Source organism: Triplophysa rosa, linkage group LG11, assembly GCF_024868665.1.
Source record: "Triplophysa rosa linkage group LG11, Trosa_1v2, whole genome shotgun sequence".
Taxonomy (NCBI): Eukaryota; Metazoa; Chordata; class Actinopteri; order Cypriniformes; family Nemacheilidae; genus Triplophysa; species Triplophysa rosa.
In genome coordinates, this window is record NC_079900.1 from 6,061,527 (window position 1) to 6,077,623 (window position 16,097).

Below are 16,097 nucleotides of genomic sequence, written 5' to 3' on the forward strand. Positions count from 1 at the left end.
GTGTGTGTGTGTGTGTGTGCGTGTGCGTGTGCGTGTGCGTGTGTGATATCAGGTGACTGGTAAGGTGAGGGTGCCAGACATCTGTCTGAGGGGGCGTTTGATGTCCAAGTTGTAAATTCGGCAGGGGGGATGTCAGTGATGTATATCTGACAGACTCGTGTGGGCGCGAGGTGTGCGTGTGTGCCCGGGTCTTCGTGCGAATCAGCGACCTGTAATTGCTGTAACCTAACCATTAGACAAACAGCACCGCTGCCCTGGACCGATCAGATAACACACACATATTCACACATACTGTCACACTACCCTTCTCTGATCCGCCTGTGAGGGCTCTGAATGACCTGTTATAATAGCTGGTTGTCTCTTTCTCTACCTCTCTCTCGCACACACGTTCCCATCCCGTAAGACAGCCTGCCCTGTCCAGATCAGACAATAGTCAGACGCTTTGGCATTCCAGCATACCACATGATCTGACGTACCCGGCCTGTTTCTGAGCTTTCCATCTCTGGCTGTCAATCACGCGGGTGAATTACGGAGACCGCGAAACGCCGTAGGCCTGGCAGATGAGAAGGCCTTCTTTCCATGTCGCAGATCCAGTGAAATATCTCTCTGTGAGCGATCTGTCTTTGTGAATTATGTGAGCGAGGGTGTATGCGAGGGGTTCCCTTTCTCCGCGCTATTCAGAGAGGTTGACCCCGCGGCCATAAACCACTCACTACACGCACACTCAGCGTTGAGGATGTCTCCATCACGCCAACATCTTTCTGTTTTCAATCTAACAATGACGGAGAAACTGAAACACGGGATTGTGGTCAGGGGACATGGTGCGGTGGTTAGCGTGGGATGCTGCACAATAAGCTTCAAGGAAAATTTAATTCCCAAGATGTTTAGACAGCTAAAGAAGAACCTTAACTTAGCTAGAGAAGAGCATCTTCTGTAATATTTCAACAAATGAATACAAACATGCCCAAAAATGAATCCTAGCAGTCAAATATTGACCCTTTTAGTACAAATGTTCATTATTTGGACAATAAAGCTACACTCAAAAGTCATTAATGTCTTTGCGTGATTTAGCTAAATATTACACGAGTGTCATTTTTTTCAAGATAAATCAAGCAAAATCAAAACAGAATAAGTTTTAAACAGAATAAGATAATATAAGATAACAGCTAAATATGAAATAAAGCATGTCCACATTTAAAGTCATCACCTTAGTCTGATTTGAGATCAGCTAAGACTATAGTTGAAAACCGCCACAGATCTCCTAACCATTTAATGCATGTCAGGATGTGATTCTTGGTGATTATCTAATTCCATGATGGTGCTGGTCAGTAACATCACACTCAATGTGAGCCGGTTACCATGGATACCATTACCATGCCACCCTGATAGCTGCCCAGTCTGCAGAACCCTTAAGATAAAAAGAAGGAAACGGACCAACGAAATGATATATCAGACAAACAGAAGAGAGATTCAAAATCCAAAGTCTCTATGTGTAGACATATGATTGTGTGCATCACACGGGTGTGTCTATGCGGGCACCTTTTGCCGTGATTTGAATAGAGAAAGCAAAGGTGGTCCCTTTAGTCCAAAGAGGCTGGCTGGAAAACAGATATCATTATGGAACTGTTTGATATGCATACTGACATGCTCTCACACACACACGGCACACACAGAAGCACCTGACACTCCATCATGATGTCGTCCCTGTACCTCCCAGGGGGCTGCAGGCACTAGCTGGCGTCAGAAACACATTACAGTCGAGAGATTGAAGAGCCAGAGGCTATTATCTCCCGTCTACAGAACACAGAACTGCACTTTCCTGCAGAGAGAGAGAGAGAGAAAGAGAGAGAGAGAGAGAGAGAGAGAGAGAGAGAGAGAGAGAGAGAGAGAGAGAGAGAGAGAGAGAGAGAGAGAGAGAGAGAGAGAAAGAGAGAGAGAGAGAGAGAGAGAGAGAGAGTGTATGTGTGGGAAAGAAGAGAGATGTTTTGTCTGTTTATCCAAATTTTGTGTTTTATCCAACAGATATATTAATGTGGCTGTGGGAAACACGTGTCGAAATGAAAGCAATATTTTATCGTGAAAATTGCATGTTTGATATTAGGTTGTGGCGGAGAGTTGTTAGTAATTTTTACAATCGTTCTTCTCACGAGAACAAAATATGTAGGAATTAAAGAGGGACTCACTCATTTCGTCTCTATTCTGCATCGTCCCCGTAGAAATAAAAAATGTAATTTTCTACATGACACATTGTAGTATTAAACAACTGATGTTTTAAATGACTGTAAACAATGGTAGGATTAGTGACCTGTAATCTGTCTCTGTTTTTACGACATTGATGTTTTGCCCAAGATATTGATGTCCTTATTTTGGCTAATTGATGTTTTTGTCATGATAATGTTTTTTCAATCACATTAGGATTTCCACCATTGATGCTTTTAGTGATGGTTCATTGGCGCTTTTCAGTCGCATCAGAGTTTGTAGTTTTGCATGTTCATTAATAAGATAAATATTTAGTCATAAAGTTATTGACGTTCAGTTTCATCAGGTCGATGTATCATCAGGCCAGCAGAAATAAAACGAACAGAAATAAAGTGTTTGCAGGTTCTGTCGTAACTGCTCAAGTAAAAAAGTGACGAAAATAACCCGAGCTTTGCAGGTTAATAAAATTCAGAAGTAAATAAACTGTATGTGCGTGTGTATATACAGACCAGTTTGTTTGACATAATCAATGCTGGTTTAACGTTGGTCCAGAAAAACCTGTTTCACTTCACAAACATTTGAACAAAATACAACCAACAGAATATTTTAAAGTAAAAATGTTGCACAAATGTCTTTAAGATTTAATTATAATGCTTCTGGACCAGTGTTTACATCTTGCTAAGTGGTCTATATATATATATATAAACTGCACGGAAACAGTGTTTTGTGAATATATCATATTTTAAAATAAGTTAAATTAACATAATTTTTAAGACTTAAAAGCTATATATATAATTGCAATTTTTTGCATAAATGTATTTGAATAACAAATAATGTACCTTTAAAGGACAATGTTATAATAAATTATACCTATCATAACTAAATGAAAAATCTGTCAGAAACAAATCCAGAAAATTCACGGTTTATTTTTTTACACAAATTTTATGCTCTGTCATTTTGACATAAGTGATCTTGTTTAAGTTTGTTGTTTAAGTACATTTATGTTGCTTAGGTTGTTGTGTGTGTGCGTGTGTGTGTGTGTGTGTGTGTGTGTGTGTGTGTGTGTGTGTGCGTGTGTTTACCTTTTTATACTGTGTGTGTGTGTTTAGTGTAGAATGTTTGATTGTAATGTAACAAAATGTGTAACTTGGGTTTTTAAGAACCATCTTAAAGGAAGCTCAACAGTCAAACCGGACAGAGGTCAGAAAACAAGAGCACCAGGCAAGACAGATGTTCCTGTGAGCCCGATGGCATCCACAGCAGTCACTTCATTTTATCTAAAGACAAACTGTGCAAAACTGTCTGTAATGGACAGAAACATCAGAGAGACTGAGTACAAACGAGAGGAGTGGACAGATGAAAAGCCTCTTTATGCCTTATTACAAGCACCTCTTTCGATTCCTTGATGGCACGCAATGAAAAATTAGGTTGAAGCTTTAGAGCATAGTGTGGAATCACCGAGAATGCCTTGAAAGTGTCCGCAGGAAGACACAACATTAATCCAACGGCAAATTAACTGTCTCTGATTGGCTAATCAGGGTTTGTTTGGAAACGCAAAACGTTGGAGAGAAAAACGTTGTGTGGTTCTGGACGCCAGCGTCACGGGGTCAGCTGCTTTACAACAACCCTGAAACTGAATCTCTCTATCCTTAAACAGCGCTTGCGTAAACAGTCGTGGGGGTAAATAAAATAAGATGTCAGGCTGACTATTTTTCTTGCACTTTGTTAATTCGGTGATAGATTCGAGCTAACATCTGTTTTAACGCCATTTAAACACACAACAACAATGCAGAAAATTCAAATAAATTTCAAATGAAAATGAATTATTCGCCACAATACCTCCGAGCGACATCAAGTTGGACACGGAGCAAAGGAGTAAATCCGTTAGTCGTTACCAGTAAGTAATTCTGACACTTGGAAACCTTTAACTGACATTTTATCTCACCACCTAAACTCTATCTGTTCAGTATGTCAGTCTGATTTTGAAATACAGACTTTTATACCTCCGTGTAATAAAATCACAAACACAACACAACACGATAACTGTCAAAACAACTCATAACATTTTACGGAGATCGTCACGGCTGACATCAGCCTGCCCTCAAACAAGCTCAGAAAGGTTTGACTGGCCGTTTGATAAAAGTGATTCATCACGATTGGACGTAAACCGACGGCTGAGCTTGTGACAACTGACATGTTCCCACTGTAACAAAATCTCAGGATGACAGAGATTGTTGATGGAAGTGTTAATGACAAACGTTTAATCAACCAAAATATAACATCAACAACCACGGGGGCCACAGTTAATGAGAAGTAATGGGAGAAGCCTTGTGGGGTTTCTCTTGTTTTGTGGTATAGAATATTACAGCGGTTGTTCCTCACACCATTTAGACTGAATGGTGTTCTGTGGAATGTTAAAATAACCAGAAAGTGAGATTTATGAATAGGCAAAGGATTTTTGAAAATAGGCTGTGTTTGGAAAGTTTAGTTCCTTTCCCAACATACTTCAGTCGGTTACAAGGTTTTGTGAGTATCTGATATCTGTTAGGCTATGATTCAGCAACCTGCAAAACATGGAGAAACATTTCATTGCATCTTTCGGCTAGTCAGTTGCATCAGAAAAATTGAATCGGGGCTTGAATTTGGAAGTTTTGGCATTGATGCAACCTTGTATTTTATTTTCATGTCCAGGAGTCTCCAGTTCTTTGAAACAAAGAGTAAAAAAGAACAACAGAAAGTGAATGCATCATGCATATCACGTCCTGTCAAAACACTCAATACCAACAAGAGGCTGAAAGCACAAGAAAAAGACGAAAGCAAATCCAGAAGAATGGAGACCCAGCAGAAAAAGGACCAATATAAGGATTATAAAGGATGAAAATGGAGAGATAAAGAGAGAGAGACTATGAAAGGGAGAGACAGGCACGAATGGAGGGGCACAGCTGGGTCGCCCGTGCACATGGAGAGTTCTGGCAAGCGAGAGTGTTCGGGGGTGTACGAGCAGTATCTGCCCTCGGGGGGGACATGGTGGGGCAGGAGGGGGGAGGTGGGGGTCTCGACCCTCATCAATCTCACTCAGAAGCTGCTTTAAGACACCAGAGGGGCCCAACCCCGCGGGCCAGAAACCCCCATCCTGTTCACCATACGCACATGGGCGAGGAAAAGACCCCACTATTGTACGCAGCAGGAGGATGGTACACACGCACAGAAAAGACTCCAACTGCCAGCCAAGTTCTCCGAAAAGAAAAATAGTTGATCTAAGTGCGCGCACGAGAGTGAGAAATGGATACAGACAGGTATAAAAGAGAAGCTGTCAAAACAAGATCATTTTATAATGTCACGTCCTGCTCGCGCGCTTCAAACTCGCGAAACTCCCATAATCTATCTTCTGTATGACACGACACGCGCCAGGACCATTTACTACATTCAAATAAGATGATTAAAACATCATCACGACGGGTAATCAAAAAAAGTGAAGCTGTAAAATCACAAATGAGAGATCGTGGAAATGTTTTCTCCTACAGAGCAGTGAGATTCAATGGAGAGTGAATGGAAAGTTTTGTTTAAGTGAATTGCTTCTCAGATTTTTCTCCTGAAATAAAGATCATGACTGTTCATAGTATCAAAGTTTACAATTAACACTCTGAATTATTATGAGCTTAAACATGTCAAAATCTACACGGTAAAAACATATTGTAGTCAACTAAATTTAATTTGCCGTGTTAAAAAATTATATCATTTGATTGGACAATATTGTAAAAGATTGACAAAATTATACAAGTTCTCTTAACTTCTGGGAGTCAGTACAAAACTCATGCAAAAAAGAAACTTAAAAAAAATGAGTTTGCAGAGTTGATTTTTTACAGTGTATGCATACGCAAACCAAATGTAGCTCCATATTGTTGTATGTTAACACTTGTCTCATTTGTGTCTATTTTTATTTTTGAAAGAGATGAAATTTATATTTGAAATAAAATTAAAGAGGCCTATGCATGAAGCGCATTTTAAAGTGACGTGGAGCTTATGTGTGTGTGTGTGTGTGTGTGTGTGTGCGTGTGTGTGTGTTAGAGAAAGATGGAGAAAGTGTGTTGCATGAATGTGTACTCGGATGATAAGGAGGCTAATTAATTTTGTTTAATTAATTGCTACAATGCTACTATCATCACAGCAATTGAGGAGCAAAACTTCTACTGTTCAAAAGAGACGCGCGCACACACACACACACACACACACACACACACACACACAGAACCTTCATAAAGGTTGAGGACACATTCATTCACTCTAAACATGTGAAGACAAGTCGTATAAACACAGATCCGTACATCTGCGAACAATTTGCAGACAAATTCACGAACAACAAAGGATGTTTCCAGGTTAAATAAACTCTATCACCACATCTTCTCATGTATCTCAGAACATCCAGAGCGCCACACGAGGAGATAATCACACCAACTACTACGCTCATACAAACCATTATCTCCATATTACACGTATCCGGGCTTATGATGACTATAAACATCAGATAGAAGGAGAAACGGAGAGCAGGACGCAGAAAGACAAGGAGATCGCGGAAGGACGGCAGAGGACAAGGGCCAAAATGTAAAAATCAATTTGGCAACTAAAACAGATGACCCTAAACTCAGTGTGTGGCTGGTAATGGTGAGGGGGCTCCCTCTGTAAATTCAATTTACGCAGCTCCACCAACTCAATTTGAGCTTCCATTTGGGGGCAGAAGAGAGGAGTGGCGCCATGGGATCAAGCGTCCCCCCAGGCCCCTGCAGCTCCTCTACATATGTTCCTCTTCCCAAACCTAATAATACTCACTGCAACCAGAGCAAGGTGCCTCACCTTCTGTTTTACACACATACGTAAACATGTTTGAGTTCTGTTCTTTTACTTTTCTCATACATGTTTTTAAACATGAATGTTGTCTCCCTCTCTTTGTTTGCATTTTGCAGCTCCTGTATACGAACAAAATAGAGTGCTACAGTACATACTACATCCTATGCAGTATACACCAAATATTGACTACTATTTGTTAAACAGTAAACAAGGTCATCCATGCAGACAGGCAATTTTCATACTATGCACATTTAACATATTGTGCGCATTATACAGCATATGCTATTCTATTCTGTACATATCGTACTTAGTGTTCTAAAATGATAAACATCCCGAAATCATTTTGAGCTTGTATGAATAAAACTGACCTCAAAATGACTCTTAAAGCGTTGAACAAAACACGAGTTGTGTGAAATGACTTCAAGGCAATATTTGCTGCCATAACCATGCTTCGGTCGATGGGAAATTATGACAGACAGCTCCTAAATTCGCGGCTGTCCCGAAAGAACGGCCGCCTCCTGTTTCTGTCTGTTTCAGTGTGCCTCAAAACGTCACTTCAAGCATGCTTTGCTGTGCCTATGCTGTGTGATTTTTTTGGTTTTAACATTTTGTGTTCAGATGACACAAAACACAGCGATACACGTGTAGCGTGATGACCTCATATGAAAGTGTTTTCAGACTATCGATCGGCCCTCTGACTTGCTGACTCTATGTTAGACTAGGCAGGCCAAAAGCGAATATTACCAAACCACGCAGACACTTCAATTTGATCCACTGTCTTAATTCTAAACGCATCCTGAAGCCAAAAGGTTGTTAGCGAAAGAAAATGGGGTTTGAGATGCCAAATGAAAGATAGCGAGAGAAAGATTGAACAGGTTTGGATGGAGTGCTTACACATACAGACTGTTATATACACATATATAATCGAGTGAGATTAGACAGACAGCATCTAAATCTCCACCTCTTTTATTCATTCTGTCTGTCTTTATTTTCTCTCTCTCTCTCTCTCTCTCTCTCTCTCTCTCTCTTGCAGCACCAGCAGCTTGGCTCCTTGCTCTATTTTCTTCGCTCCTCCGATTGGCTGCAGAGGCGGTTTTCTGGATTCCGATTGGCCGAGATCTCTCTCTCTCCCTCTCGCTCTCCCACTTTCTCTCTTTTTTCCCATAATGCTCATGGTCGGTGAGCAGGAGCTAAGGGTCTGTCCAATCATTGTCTGAGCCATCAATCAAAGCTGACGGGCCCAAGCGACATGAAAAGAAACCTCAGTGGCAGCCATTAACCGAACACCCCCCACCACCCCTTTCTCTCTCCTCCCTCTCTTCCTCCCTCACTCGTTCTCTCTCGCTCAGCCCCCCGTGCTTTGTTTTCCTTTCAACAGACAAAAACGGACTGACAAGATGGAGGGCTGGACATTAATCAAACCACCCCATGGAACCACCTCTTCCTCCCGATAATAAAAAAATTCCACTCTTCTCATTGGACAGATGCTCGCGTTTTCACCCGACTTTTCCTCCTCGTTCTCCCTCTCGCTCTCGTTTTTAAGGGTCCTCATCTGCTCACAGTCAGAATAATTCCCCACAGATCTGAGCAGGGCAGGTGTTTGCTTCACCCCCGTCCCTCTCCAGGGGCCGTGTTGCCCTGACAACTGACCATCCTGATCCTCTCTCACGTTCACAGTTCTCGTATGCGTGTTATGTTCGGACCGGACCGATGGTTAGCCCTTAGGCTTCAATTAAATGTGCGTTTCTCAGTGCTAGAAGGTACAACCACAAGAATATACACGAAACCCTTACGGAAATATATCCTTGGTTTACTATAGTAAAATTGTAGTAGACATTATTGTTTGATGGATTGATTACAGTTTGTATTACCATAAATTGACTACAAATTAGAGGTGTCACGATGTACCAGTATTGACAATAACCACGATACACATATCGTAGTATAAAAAACCCATTCAAGATGCTTACAAATTCCCTCTGCCTTCCTACATTTGTATTTTGAATGACCAAATAAAAGACAATACACAAACCAATCCAAATTAAACATGAATTTGACTGATAGCATCGTTTTTTCCCTTTAAAGAAAACATATATTGCAATAATATCGATACCGTGGATTGTTTTGCAAACGATAACCGTATAGTAAAAAAAAAAAAATCCAATATCATGACAACACTACTACAAATACCATAAGCAAAAACAAGCAAAAAGCTAGTAAAAACATGGTTGATTTGTGGTTTTGGGGGGGGTTATTTCATAAGGGTAACTTGCTTCATTACATATTCATTTTAAGACTCTTATTCATACTACTCAAGAGAAAACTCAAAGTCTTTGTTGAGTTGGAAACCTGACAGCAGGCGTTTCTCTGTCTCGCTGCCATAACAGACAGAATAACAAGATCCCCAAGAAGAAAGCAAGACGTCTAATTAAAATAGTGCTGTGGTTTACTGAAGAATGGCTGTTTATTTCAAACATATGAAAAGTTGAACCTATATACAGTATATTTGTATATGAAATTTGACAATTGGATTTTTCCGATCATCTAGACTCATCTGAACGATTTTCGAATGGAATTGCAATGTCATTTAACCACACAGAAGTACATCCGATACATCATTATTCCTTCGGGGAGGATGGTTTTCCTCCAAACATTTTTCCCTCCTTTTGACAGGTAGAAGAAGACAAATGAAAAGTTAAGATGGCACGTGGAGGCGTGTTAGTGAGCCGCAACGGGTACTGTGGCACCCTGCCTTGCAGGGCATTGTGGGATATGTCCTCCATTGGAGCGACTGCCCAGATGACATATTACAGCTCTGCGGGAAACGCATGGGCCTACAGGAGGAGGCGTTTCTGTGCCGTTCTGCAAACGTTTAATTTCGGTTGTCCTCCCCGCTGCTTTTACCCAGGTTCAGCGAGAGCCCCGCGGAGGGCCGAGGCGTGTTTGTGTTGGCCCCTTCGGAGAAGGATGGGGGCCCCGAGAACCGCTTAATGCTCCAACCTTCAACTTTGAAGTTTTGTTTGGCTGTGCAGTGAAAACAGTGCTTGAAAAAAGCGAGAGCACTTCTCGTATTTGTAAATCAACTTGAGCCTTCGGAGATCAAATAACGCCGTTTGAAATATTCTCTCTCTTGCAGTGTTTCCATCCTGACATTAGATAAAAGAAAACATTCGAGAGGAAATTGGACGGGGAGGCCGGTGTCCTCGCCGCACATTCAAAGCGATTCACGCAACAACACAATAAGAACGTCTGAAGCTGCAGAAACAAAAGAAGCGCATCGATTTGCTGTTAACATATCTAATGAGTGGAAATAGAGGCAAGGTCTATAAGACGGCTGGATCGGTGAAGATATCGTCCCCGGTGTGACGCCGCTGTTTTTCTGAACGCCAATCTGTTGTTTCATTGACACATAAATGGATTAGGGTCATGTATCACTGATAATGGTGTATAGTCTGATGCTGTGTGTCTGCTGTTCGGGTTGTGCCTGTGCGATAAGGCCTATTGATTACGTACCATATGCAGTTCCCACGCCGTCCTTTGAGCCATGTGTTGTGAGATGTTTTTCCAGAGAAGGGTGGGTGGGGTGCTACAGCTGGTGAGTGCGGGGTTAATTTGCTTAAATAGCCGTCGGCCTTCGAGAGCCTCGGCCCTGTGCGCTTCTGTCTGAAAAGGTAAAAAACACATATGTCTTCGGAATCGACGCCAAAGCTGCTGATTCGAGGCTCTCTTATAAACACTTTCCATTTGGAAGCACATAAAAGATGCCACACATTTTAAACAGACAAAGATGTTTTAATGGATGTAATCACAGTGGTTTGGAAATGAGAGCTGCTGTGTTCACCGACTGTTAGGCCACAGTAAGGAACGTCCCAATAAAAGAGGCACATGTGTTATTTTTTTAAAGACACGCTCACATCACACGAGAAAACTATGTTCACATTAAACGCAGGGAGCACACTTTCAACATGTGATCGACTAGAATTCCACGACTCTGAACTACATCAATCACGACGTACCCCCCCGCCAAGTGACGTTTATGTAATTTTACAGGAGAGCGACGCTTAACAGTCTGCCACTGCGCGCACAGCTTCGCTCTGTACTTCATTTGAAGTTTTCATGCACAACAAACAGTGTGTGATACGATCGCGAGAGAAACGTCTGGCAGTGATGCTACTCTTTCATCCACATGTTTTTATCTATTGCAAATTGTGATGAAACGCCAGGGTTCGTTCTGTGGCGCGAAACCAATAAAGTTTTGTGTAATCAACGTGACAAAACAATACGCTAGTTCGTCGTGGATTCTACAGCTCAGAGGAAAACCTTTCAAACATGATCTTAATGTTGACAACAGCGTGAGGAAATACTTGTTTTGAATACTTCAACAACAAAGCAATTCGGCAGGGACGGCCTGCCACTGGTCGGAGAGTGTGTCAGTCAACGCTCAGTGCTCAAACATAGTCCCCACCTCCTCAAAAGAGCCCACCAATGGATCCTCAGATGGGTGGGGCCTTTTCCGAAATCTTTTGGCCTCGTTCTGAAGCTTCTGTCGAATGTAGCCCTTTATTTCCGAATCTGTTTTTCCCGGGAAGAACCGCTGCACTGTCCCTGCGAAGAATGTTGGACTGGTGAGCAAACATTCGAAGCTCTGACCACAATTGATTAAAAACCTGATTGCATGTAATGAAACGGAACTGAACGTATTTTTCAAACGTACAATCAGGCATCCACTTAACTGTATTTGTTACAAATGGCACAGAATTGCTGGCCCGTTTATTTTGGTTTGCTCTGAATTACACATTCATTTAAGTGGTTTAATTTTAAAAAAGGGTATACAGTTTTAACTTTTCCAAGGACCTCATGGATGCCACCTTAGAGGGGTGAACACTCTTGTAGACGCGGCTAAAATAATTAAGATAGAAAAAATTATAAACTGAAACAAAAAAGGTTATACCTTGTCCAAACTTAGCAGTGGATTACGTCAGCAAACTATTGAAATTTTCCTAGATTTGGAAAACTTTTTAGTTATTTTTATGGTGGATTGGGGTGAGATTGCATATAATAATTATCTAGTAAAATAATAATCATTCTATTACTTTTATAACAAGCATATCCTTTAACTTTAAACTTACAAAGTAACTCCTGCATAATAGAGGTTTAGGTGGAATTCATGTGAATAGTATTTTTATGCTTTTATTCTAAAAGTCTAATACACCCCTATTCAGTACATACTCAGAATGGCATGGATCTCATGAGATGGAAGAGCTGGCTTTGGTATCCCTCGCTTGCTGTTAATGACACCTGAGATGGAGTGAGAAGCCAGACAGTCTCTGTCGTACAGGCAGCGCAGCAGGTCATTGGTGAGTTTCTGAGCGGTGGTTCCTGTGTTGCAGCGCTCCAGAAGATCAGCAGTAATACGCTGAAGTCAAAAACATGTGATTAGACATAACAACTGATCACAACAAATCATGCCGAGATGACCCAGCATTCTTTAAAATGCAGTCAAAAAACACACACTGAGGTGAAACGGGTGATTACAAAGGAATCTAAAAAAGTATCTTACTTTTTGTTCGCAAAGCTTTCCATTCCTTTGTGGCATTGTTTGTTTGACCTCATACTGACCACACCCCTGTCGATCTGAATTTGCACATTCACTTGTTTTCCCACTAATCGCTGTTGGAGGAGAAATCTGACAGGGTGGGTGGCTTCTTTCAAGCGCCCTCGGGATGCTGGGAGTCGGGGTTTCGCTGGTGCTGCTCAGCCATCGATCACTCCTCTCAATCAAGCCTTCGAGCGTTTGTGCCAACTTCCCGCAAGCTGCAAAGAAGTATCCCAGCATGAAGCATTCCAGCGTTTTAATGAAATTGTCTCAAAACAAGTAACAACATGGCACCACAGTAATATAAAACTTTCTAAATGAATCAAACTAGTAAAACTGTACAGTAATAAGCCAACCCATTACACTACTTTAAACAATGCAAAAATAATTGTATGGGTTGCTTTTCTATAAGTCATTAAATAAGTACCTTCGCTTTCTGTGTAAGCATCAAATAATATTGTAACACCCAGAGAGGCAACTTTGCCTTCTCATTTCAAAAGTTCACTACACGCTACTATACCTGTTAGGCTCCTGATTTGCTCTCGGAGGCCGTCCATCTCCCTCTGCATACTCAGCACCGTGGTAATAAGCTCCGCCCTCGATCGTGATTGGAGGCTTCCGAGCACCTGCACATGAACCAAATCACAGTACAAACAGTAAACCACACGGATTTATAAAACTATCACCAATTAACCCAAAGTAACTGTGATTTAAGAAGCACAAACCAAGTGTTTGGAGCCAAAGGGACATAGTTGCGATTTATTTTTCATTGCACTTACATCCTCCTTTGGCTCTAAACCTTCAAAGGGCATTTCAGTGTGTTAAGCAAGAGGCTTAATTTGATTTATGCAGTGGACTTATTGGTACATTATTAAAAGCTTATATCCCAATAGTGTAGCAACTTATTACTTCCATGGTAAAATCAGCATCCCTCACAGTATCACTTATGGGCTGAAGAACCTCAAAAGCCTGTGAAAGTGAATAAAAAACACCTGCTTAAAAAACACTACTACACCAGACAATAATTATGCATTCTTTTTATCGGTATGGATGGTAACTGTTGAGTTGTTTTAAACGAATTGAATACAATTAATATACAGTAAAATATTAATATGAATTAATGTAAATGAAATGTAAAATAAATTGTTATATTAATGTAAAACTAAACACAGACCGGAAGTTAACTTCAGCTTGTGCGTACAATGAAACCGTCTATAGAGAATGCGAAGCTGACGTCATGCCCCATGTTGCATGTTGCAGTGGCGCCGCCATCTTGGGAGGGTAATACCCCACTGCTATTATTGTTTTGACTTGTACCGTTACTTGTTTTGTTTGATATATGGTGAAATCGAAAGTGAAAGAACCATGGGCTTTTCCTGAACGACTCTGCGTAATGCTATTGCAGTTTTTAACACAACAAGACCGACCTACCATAGTTATAATTTTATAATCAAACAAGAAAAACAAAACACTGCATTGAACGCACTAGAAGCCATCCTCCCAAGATGGCGCAACATTCAACGCGGCGTGACGTCGATTAACAAGCTCTATATGCGCTCCATGAGAATATGGTATATGCACACTATACGATGACGTACTTCCGCTAAAATCGCTCCCAGCTAGGTTACTTCCGCTCTCATAGCACTAAGGGGATTTTCACCAAGTGATAACGATGCGTTTAGTAAGAAAACCTTTAAATTTCGGCGGATAGCTTGAAACGGATAGCCTGAAGTGCTTTTGGGTTGTCGGCGTATGGCGAAGTGTTTGAATAATTAGACTCACGTTGTTGATCGTAATCCTATGTGCATCCTGAAACAAAATGCCATTGTTCCCTATGGCGCCGGATGTAATAGAGCTGGCAGAGATTTTAGCGGAAGGACGTCATCACTTCGTGTGCATGCGGTATTTGAAATTAATACAGATGGTCATAGATAAATAGACAAACAAACAAATATAAAGATTCTTGATAAAGTATTTATATATAGCATGTTCTCGTTGCATTTACATATAAATTGCATACTTTAATATTCAAATTCCAGGTACATTTCATAAAATTATTGCAACAATGGACAGGTTATTCAATAAAATTGATTAGCCTAGTAATATCAGCAATATTTGTTTAATAATAAGAAGCCACAAACCCTTGTTTTGAACTTCACATAGTCAACATCATAAGACGAGATCTCTGCATTCATTGCTCTCCATCTTCGTCTCTTCATCTCATGCTGAAAGACAATCGCATAATTAAATCAGATAATCAACGACACGCCCCATGACAAAAGCTCTGTTTACATACACAGAAGATGTGGCTCGCTTCCTCAGCTTGCTCTCCGCATCCCTCGTGTCCAGTGTACAGGATGCGCTTCGCTATTGTTTTTCTCCTCATCTTTCATCCATTAGCCGCTTTCCTCGCGCCCGGTTCTTTATCATGCCGCTCATGGCCACGCGCGGATCCGTGACAGCCTGATGACTTTCATGCTCGTGGCATTTCCATTAAAGTTAAAGACACTAGCGTGTCAAGATCACGAGCTCTTTTGGAAAAACTTGAGATCCAATGTGTTACGCTATGTAAAGTTTTAACTGTGGACCACTCCTAAAAGTAAAACCACAGAAACATGCCTCAATACAGTTTGCCCAGTTTAATATTTGTTTTAAAACTATGATCACCAAGCCCCAAAATTATGGTTACTTTTGCTATTATAAAACCATGACAAATTTTCCTTGGGGGCGATATAAGTCTAAAAAATGTAACATTACATTACATGTCATGATGATGTTATTATAAAAGATATAGCTTGTTATAATGAGTATCTTAAATAAGAAATAAGAAAAAATAATAGCAAGATTTGTCATTTCTAACAGTCTTCAATCACTGTTTTTCATCTGTGGTTATTGTACTGTATTGTATTTTTATCACAAAAAAACACTGTAAATAAAGAAACATTTTACTCGTCTGAGACCAAAACATGTGCAATATGAAAAATGCATAAATACATACAGTATATAATATTTATATATTGTACACATTGTGATCAGGCATTGTACTTATTTTGTTCTAAAATAGTTTTCAGTGTAAAATTCCCTTGTTCTTTCTTTTTAGCTGCATGAGAACAGATACAAGTGAAAGGTCGAGTAAGGTTTGACCCCAAGCAGTCCCAGGTGATCTACAGTGAGCACTAAGTGTATCCATAAAAAACCTGAGGTTGTGGAAGAGAGGCCTGGTCTGATATTCCACAGGGACGGGGGGAGGGAAGCAGCTCGGGGCTGGAACAAAGTGGATCCTGTAACTCATTAAAGAAGCTTGCGATCACAAGGCACAGAGGTAAGGCCAATCAAATTGTGTCGTGGCCACCAGCGCTGTCATGCGTCTGTCTGTGAGCACTGTAAACATGGGGTTTTTGAGCTCATCATAATTCCAGAGCTGTTCCCATACCAGCTGGCTGATGAAAACAGATCA

General features: G+C 40.9%; 1 protein-coding gene across 6 annotated transcripts; it reads right to left on the bottom strand.

Moving 5' to 3' along the window:
• Positions 1–2: 2 nt before the first annotated feature.
• On the bottom strand, positions 3–15,157 carry LOC130562199 (uncharacterized). 6 transcript variants are annotated; one of them, XR_008963915.1, is made up of 11 exons: positions 14,937–15,153; positions 14,782–14,865; positions 13,550–13,609; positions 13,161–13,266; positions 12,605–12,858; positions 12,274–12,460; positions 11,510–11,649; positions 10,558–10,707; positions 1,680–1,819; positions 1,540–1,598; positions 4–1,408 (listed from the first exon to the last, which is right to left on the bottom strand). XR_008963915.1 is itself a non-coding variant. In XM_057347081.1 (9 exons), exons 1-9 carry the CDS (start codon positions 15,024–15,026, stop codon positions 1,784–1,786), a joined length of 1,107 nt encoding a protein of 368 aa, XP_057203064.1. In that variant the 5' UTR covers positions 15,027–15,153; the 3' UTR covers positions 3–1,783. The 6 variants fall into 6 exon arrangements, 5 of the variants coding, with proteins under 5 accessions (XP_057203064.1, XP_057203063.1, XP_057203061.1 ...); XM_057347081.1 differs by having other exon boundaries at positions 3–1,819; XM_057347080.1 differs by lacking the exons at positions 4–1,408; positions 1,540–1,598; positions 1,680–1,819 and adding an exon at positions 9,220–10,435 and having other exon boundaries at positions 12,343–12,460; positions 14,937–15,157.
• Between the last annotated feature and the right edge of the window lie 940 nt (positions 15,158–16,097).